This window comes from Bison bison, unplaced genomic scaffold (genome assembly GCF_000754665.1).
Source record: "Bison bison bison isolate TAMUID 2011002044 unplaced genomic scaffold, Bison_UMD1.0 scf7180017864250, whole genome shotgun sequence".
NCBI classification, from domain to species: Eukaryota; Metazoa; Chordata; class Mammalia; order Artiodactyla; family Bovidae; genus Bison; species Bison bison.
The window spans coordinates 1,113,894-1,122,167 of NW_011494822.1; the positions used below are offsets into that span (position 1 = coordinate 1,113,894).

Below are 8,274 nucleotides of genomic sequence, written 5' to 3' on the forward strand. Positions count from 1 at the left end.
GAAAATAGAAAGAGAAATTAAGGAAACAATTCCATTCACCATTGCAATGAAAAGAATAAAATATTTAGGAATATATCTACTTAAAGAAACTAAAGACCTATATATATAAAATTATACAACACTGGTGAAAGAAATCAAAGAGGACACTAATAGATGGAGAAATATACCATGTTCATGGATTGGAAAAATCAATATAGTGAAAATGAGTATACTAGCCAAAGCAAACTATAGATTCAGTACAATCCCTATCAAGCTACCAATGGTATTTTTCACAGAGCTAGAACAAATAATTTCACAATTTGTATGGAAATACAAAAAACCTTGAATAGCCAAAGCAATCTTGAGAAAGAAGAATGGAACTGGAGGAATCAACCTGCCTGACTTCAGGCTCTACTTCAAAGCCACAGTCATCAAGACAGTATGGTACTGGCACAAAGACAGAAATATAGATCAATGGAACAAAATAGAAAGCCCAGAGATAAATCCACGCACCTATGGACACCTTATCTTTGACAAAGGAGGCAAGAATATACAATGGATTAAAGACAATCTCTTTAACAAGTGGTGCTGGGAAAACTGGTCAACCACTTGTAAAAGAATGAAACTAGAACACTTTCTAACACCATACACAAAAATAAACTCAAAATGGAATAAAGATCTAAATGTAAGACCAGAAACTATAAAACTCCTAGAGGAGACATAGGCAAAACGCTCTCCGACATAAATCATAGCAGGATCCTCTATAACCCACCTCCCAGAATACTGGAAATAAATGCAAAAATAAACAAATGGGACCTAATTAAAATTAAAAGCTTCTGCACAACAAAGGAAACTATGAGCAAGGTGAAGACAACCTTCGGAATGGGAGAAAATAATAGCAAATTAAGCCAACTTTTTCACTCTCCTCTTTCACTTTCATCAAGAGGCTCTTTAGTTCTTCTTCACTTTCTGCCATAAGGGTGGTGTCATCTGCATATCTGAGGTTATTGATATTTCTCCCGGCAATCTTGATTCCAGCTTGTGCTTCATCCAGGCCAGCGTTTCTCATAATATACTCTGCATATAAGTTAAATAAGCAGGGTCACAATATACAGCCTTGATGTACTCCTTTCCCGATTTGGAACCAGTCTCCTGTTCTATGTCCAGTTCTAAGTGTTGCTTCTTGACCTGCATACAGATTTCTCAAAAGGCAGATCAGGTGGTCCAGTATTCCCATCTCTTTCAGAATTTTCCACAGTTTGTTGTGATCCACACAGTCAATGGCTTTGGCATAGTCAATAAAGCAGAAGTAGATGTTTTTCTGGAACTCTCTTGTTTTTTCGATGATTCAGTAGATGTTGGCAATTTGATCTCTGGTTCTTCTGCCTTTTCTAAATCCAGCTTGAAGTTCATGGTTCACATACTGTTGAAGCCTTATTTGGAGAATTTTGAGCATTATTTTGCTAGTGTGTGAGATGAGTGCAATTGTGCAGTAGTTTGAACATTCTTTAGCATTGCCTTTCTTTGGGATTCGAATGAAAACTGACCTTTTCCAGTCCTGTGGCCACTGCTGAGTTTTCCAAATTTGGAAACAGATACTGCATATTCAGAGAAGAATCATAAGATAACCTAAGTCCCTACTTTCAACATGAAGGATTTCATATGGATTGCCTTCCACCTTTCTAAATTGTGAGCTTCACCCTAAGAGCCTTTTAGGACACTTTCAGGCAAAGTACAACCCATGTCCATAGGGACACATGCTTCAGGGGAGGCTCTGCTGGGTCCACTGTGATTAACTGCTAGGTTGGAAAAGTTTCATTCCACAAAGGCTTAATAGATCACTCTCCACTTTGTGCTCTGGTGATTAATTGCCCAAATAATAGATTTAGTTTTATGTCACATTCTACAAGGTGGCTTGCTCTGCCTTTAGTTTTCAAGTGCCTTAAGGACAGAAACTATTGTATCCACCTTTGTCCCCACAGGAGTAAGACAGTGATGTTCATTGGAGGGATGATTTTGCCACTCAGGGAACACTCAGCAAAGTCCAGAATCATTTTTTGTTGTAGCAGCTTGGGCAGGGGGTGCCCTGCTGGCATCTGATGCTTAGAAGCTGAGAGACTTGCTACACTACCCAGGATGGCACTGCCACACCCATCAAATATCCAGCCCTGAATGTCAACAGTATCAAGGTTGAGTGCAACCGCTCACGCAGAATACATTTTAATAATTGCTCATTTACTTTTGCCAAAAATAATCCATTAGAGAGTTAAAACAACAAATCAAATCATGTGCTCTTTTATCATTACATTTCCCCTGGAACAATCAGCTCATGTCATAAAATTCTCACAGTCTTGGAAAACTAATGGAAAAAATTTTGAGCCCTTTATTATACTGAAGATGTTTGGTGACTGATGAGAATGGTGCTGAAGGATTCTCTATTACCTTCCTTTCAGCTTTTGACCTACTGTGTACACGGATGTGTAAGCCTACTTACCTTGCCGTTATAGTTTGTCATGCTCTGTGTTTTATAACATATGATTTATCTCATTACTGTTTTATATTTTAGGTGGCATTAAGTTGTTCAGTAACTGCATAATGAAGAACTGCTACTTAGGAGTCTCACGTTGCTGATTGTACTATGTCATTATACCACAAATGATTTTTTTGTTTGTTTTTAAAAAGAGTTTTCTGTAAAGAATGCCTTGCAAGTATTAAATAGAATCACACCTATAGGCATAACTAAATAATTCATGGTAGAGATGAGGATTGAGAAGCTTCCACTGCTCAGGTACTGGAGAAGACCTTCTCCAGCCCTGGAGGTGTCTGGTTCCACCATTTGTTTATGATGAAGCTGAAAGCCAAATAGACCAGGGAAATGCAAATGCCATCATTAAGAGGCAAATCATTGCTCAAGTATCTCTTTCTTATTTGACTGCCTTGGGACTAAATTGAGGAAACAGTGATAGAAACAAGTGTCCGCCACATTCCTACCTCATTTCTTTTGTTGTTAAGAGCTGTGTTCTCTAAAGGAATTTTTGTTGAAGGATAAAGAAAACTCAAATAATCCAAACTGTTTGAACATCCATAGCTACATCATTTTTTAAAGTAAGTGATTCTTTTTTTCTTCTCAGAATGCTGGAGTCTCACCTTGTTAGCCACCTTGTTTTGGCAGTGGTACACCTTCTCTTGGGGATTTTAGTAAATGGCATCATTGTGATTGTGAACAGTACTGACTTCATCAAGCAGAGAAAGTTGATCCCACTGGATCTCCTTGTTTCCTGCTTGGCGATTTCCAGGATGGGAATTCAGCTGGTCTTCTTCTACACTAACCTGGCTCTTCTTTCCTTGATCAAATTCCCTCAATTTACTGAGACGCTTGTAGTTTTCACATTTGTAAATGATTTGGGACTTTGGTTTGCCACCTGGCTCAGTGTCTACTACTGCACCAAGATTGCTACCATCGCTCACCCGCTCTCGTTCTGGTTGAAGATGAAGATCTCCAAGTTGGTTCCTTGGCTGATTCTTGTGTCCCTGCTGTATGCATGTAGTACTTCTGCTATGCATGTCAAATATAAGTGGGTATTTTACGGAGAAGACTTCCTGGGCCTTTTCTTCCCAAATGTAACAACTCACATCAAAGTAACCCCTACCTTACAGTTTGCCTTTCTGTTTGCTGAGTTTGCATTGCCATTGTTCATCTTCCTGATTTCTTCTCTGCCCTTGATATTTTCCTTGGGAAGACATGCCTGGCAGGTGAGAAACACATGGACAGGCCCCAGAAACCCTCACACACGTGCGTACATCAGGGCCTTTCTCTCCATCCTGTCCTTCTTGGCCCTCTATCTCTGCCACTACCTGATCATTGCTTTGATCTTTTTTCAAATTTTTAACCTCAGAAGCTTTCTATTTCTGTTCTGCACCTTCGTGGTTGGTTCATACCACTCCGTCCACTCTATTACTTTAATTTTAGGAAACCCGAAAATGAAACAAAATGCAAAGGCATTGCTCCTCAGAAAGTGAGGTCAGTGAGAGATAACTTTGATGCAGTCAAAGAATCGGCAGTTCGGTGAATTAACAGAAGCTGCTCAGCCTCCCTCAGCCAGACAAAGTTTATTCACAAATTTACGAAGCATCATCTAAAGACTATTTGTTCAACTTGAGATATTTTTGTGGACGCTCTCCTTTTTCAAAGGGTTACACTGATTTTCAAAGCGAAAAATGTATTGCTGGATTACGTCAATGTCAGTATCCCTGCCAGGTGTTACCTCATTGGAGAAGCCTGGGTATGTGGTACAGAGATTTTTCTGTATTATTTCTTACACACATGCATGCTAAGTCGTTTCAGTCATGTCCAACTCTTTGCAACCCTATGGACTATAGACCACCAGGCTCCAATGTCCATGGGATTCTCCAGGCAAGAATACTAGAATGGGTTTCCATGCCCTCCTCCAGGGGATCTTCCCTACCCAGAAATCGAATTCACATCTCTTATGTCTCCTATATTGGCAGGCGGGTTCTTTACTGCTAGTGCCATCTGGGAGATGCTTTTAATATTTCTTATGAGTGCTTACAAATCTGCAGTTATCTCAAAATAAAAAGCTTAAAGAAAAAGGGAAGCACCTGCTGGAACTTGTGATGGCAGAAGGATGCATGAATGTCCTGAGGACCCTGTGTGTCTAACACTGGTTTTAGATGATTTATCCTGACTGAAAGCATTGATTGCTCGTTCCTTATCTATCTGGATATTATTTCTGCACTTTTTTTTAGAGTCACAGACAACAACCATATTTTCCTCATCAGATCAGAGAGTAAGCCAAGGACAGGCTGGATTTCTCTGGCCCTGTAAGTAGGTTCACCTACTCCATGCTGCCAAGAACCTAGGTGCCATGGTGACATGATAAAAAGGCAGACAGGTGCAAGAGGAAGAGGAAACAAGGGCTGAACTCTCACTTTCCATTTCACCTAATTGGACACACTGAACAGACAATAGCTTGCAAAGATATTTTATTTTGCACTTGTGTGCTCAGCTTTGGGGCCCTTTCACCTGATGGTGGCAATGTGGAACTCCTACCGCACTGAATGTCTTCCCAATGAGGCAGCATCAGTAGGTGGGTGGGCTGGGGCCTTCTCCATCTGCTTGAAGTCACAGATGTGGTTTTGGACTAGCTGATGATGTCAGATGCTAAGATATATGTGTATATTCCTAAAACACCTTCAGAACCCTTTTTTTTCCCCCCAGTGGAAGCAAAAGATGTTCCTTATTTTGGCCAGCTTGCAGCTTACTTGTAATGATAAAAACTGTGTTAGGTTTGGATTTGCCAGTCATCAACAACATGGATTGAAATGTTGATTTATAAACCTAAGATATATAGATCTCTTTGTACTAAACTGAGGTCTTCACTTCAGAAGATCCTTGGATGTCGGAAAGCTCTGAGGTTACTCTTGCCTACGGAGGAAGGAGCAAAGCAACAAACTTTGTCTTCTTGGAATTTCCTTTCCCCACGTCCCAGTGGGTGGGAAGGTTTATAGCTAACTGTGTATTCAGGTGGCCAGCTCTGGAAAGAGCTGTTGTGCCCTGGAGATGACAATCACTCCTTCCTTTGGAGGGGACAGTGAGGAATCACATTTTCTGGACATGTCAAGTTCAGATGCCTTCTCCTGGAAATATGGTGAGAAAAGCAGAAGAGATTTCAAATATTTGGGGGGATGGGAAATCTGTAAGTTACAAGTCTCATGTGATTGTTTTACTCATTCAATTTCATGCAAATCTTGCTTTAATAATGCTGGTTAATGAGATGAATATGAAGGTATGATTGTATGCTTAAAAGTTACCAAGAGTTATAAAAAAAAAAAAAACAGATAATGCATGCTAATGTAAACTCTTCCAGAAACAGGTTCTCAGTCTACTTTCCTAGAAATGTTGCCTAGCTCTCACGTTGATGGAGATTGTGAAGGACACTAATTGCCCCATCACCGGTTGAAGCAAAACAGACTCAGTCTTTTGGTTGTTTGGAGCTGCCTTTACGTGGACAAAGTGTTCTAGTCCTGCTCACATCGCATGGGATTAGCCTCTGTCATGGTATGGCATCGTCCTCTACCCAATCCCTGAGATGGGGCTGGACACGGTCACCCCAAGAGCCTTGCTGTGGGAGCACATGCCCATGGGTCAGGCCAGAGGATTGCTGACCACACAGGACAAGGCGCTGTCCACTCTTCCTCCACGTCCTGTGTTTCACCTGCTCAGTCAGTAGCAGAGGAGATGGGCAGCAAGACAGACTCTTACAATGAGGCCGGGGGCAGCAAGAGCATTCCATTCCATCTCAGAGAGAGGTCGGATGAGCACCCCCAAACCAGGAGACACATGTCGCCACATTGCCACCCATTCTCCATTCAGAGGTTGACCAGTTCGGTGCCCAAGCTTCAGGGATTCTCCATGGTTTCAGTGACCACAAGACAGTGACTCCACCAAGAAGACTAAATCTGTGTGCTTATATCAACAGTTTTCTCAAAATACAAATGTTTTAACAATTTGGGTATGAGGAAATAAACACAACAGTTCTAAAGCTCTCCCAGAGTAAGAATATCTTTTAAATCCTCAGTCACTAATTCAAATGTAGTAACTGCATGTAGTTAGAATAATCCAGACCCAGAAGTGGAAGGAAGACATTAAATTTAATGTGTACTCATCTTCATTAGGGCTTCCCAGGTGGCACCAGTTGTAAAGAATCTGCCTGTTAATAAGGAGATGTAAGAGATGCGGGTTTGATCCCTGGGTTGGGAAGATCCCCTGAAGAAGGAAATAGATGGCAACCCACTCCAACATTCTTACCTGGAAAATTTCGTGAACAGAGGAATCTGGCAGGCTACAGTCCGCAGGGTGTCAAAGAGTCAGACACAGGTGACAGATTGACACACACATTTCTTCAGGCTAAGGACCACCCATTCTGCACGCTTTAGACAGTTTCAACATTATGCCCCATTGCATGCTTAAGTACAGTCATTCATGTCAAACTGTGCTGTGATTTTAGGCTTGGGAAACACGATTTCCGTAGCTTTAGGGCATGTAGACCTACATCTCTTGGGGCAAGAGGAGGGATAGGTAGACATATCCTAGAAAGAAAGAAACTAAACAGATTATCCAAACCAGCATTGGCAATCAGTGGGATAGCAGATGCTGCAGACAGATGGAGCCCATATTGGAGAAAAATCCAAATGGCGGGGGCAGGAGACCCACCTGTTTCAACAGGGTCTTGCTACGGTATGAATTTGGAATCAAGTTAGTGACTGTGTTAGTACCAACGATATCAGCAGTGCATGCACTTAGTTGCTCAGTCACGTCCGACTCTTTGTGACCCTTTGGACTGTAATCTGCCAGGCTCCTCTGTCCATGGGATTTTTCAAGCAAGAATACTGGAATGGGCAGCCATACCCTTCTCCAGGGGATCTTCCCAACCCAGAGAGCGAACTCGCATCTCCTGCATTGCAGGTGGATTCCTTATCCTCTGAGCCACTGGGGAAGCCCCAATGTCCACGGTATATTCCTTTTAAAAGAATTATTCTTTTGCCACCTATTGATTGTCAACTGTCATCTGAAACCTTTATGCCAGGAAAAAGGTAGAGGCTGAGAAAATCGGTCCCAAAGAACTCAGAAGATTAAGCTTTAGGGGAAGAGTCAACATAAATGCAGATCTCACGCTGGCCTTTGCTTCACTGCCCTCTTACATAAGTGAGCATGTTTCTCTGTCTCCTTGTAATTAGACCACTCGATGCAACACTCCATACCTTTGTGAGAAGAAATAGCGATTGCTTTTGACATTTGGCTTCACATTTGTGACATCTGGATCTACTTAATCGTTGTGCTTGGGGGTCAGGTTGGTGATTTTATCCTGTAGTTTAAAACATTCAGATCAACACATCGTGGGTTTCCATTTTTCTCTCTGGTGCTCTATTTATTTCTATTTTAAATGTTTGTCCACAAGATCATCTGTGTAACTCAGTTTAGAATAAAATTATCTACTGAAACTTCTGAAAACATGTCGGCTTTAAAAGTGAAGACTTAGGGGTGGAAGAAACTGGAAGGTTAGGACTGACAGGATACCATTGATACTATGTATGAAATTGGTAACTGTTGAGAACTTACTGCTCACACAGAGAACTCTACTTACTGCACTCTGGTGACCTGGATGGGAAGGAAGTCCAAAAGGGAGGGCATATGTGTATACACTGGGGATTCCCTGGTGGCTTAGAGGCTAAAGCGTCTGCCTGCAATGCAGGAGACCTGGCTTCGATCCGAGA

At 41.6% G+C, this 8,274-nt stretch overlaps 1 protein-coding gene across 1 annotated transcript; it reads left to right on the top strand.

The window, feature by feature from the left end:
• Positions 1 to 3,111: 3,111 nt before the first annotated feature.
• LOC104994080 (taste receptor type 2 member 1) lies at positions 3,112 to 3,999 on the top strand. The gene has a single exon (XM_010847534.1). The coding sequence runs from the start codon at positions 3,112 to 3,114 to the stop codon at positions 3,997 to 3,999; it is 888 nt and encodes a 295-aa protein (XP_010845836.1).
• Positions 4,000 to 8,274: the final 4,275 nt, after the last annotated feature.

Bases quoted from the DNA above. Each gene is read 5' to 3' on its own strand.
- LOC104994080 (XM_010847534.1), top strand. From the start codon at position 3,112: ATGCTGGAGTCTCACCTTGTTAGCCACCTTGTTTTGGCAGTGGTACAC.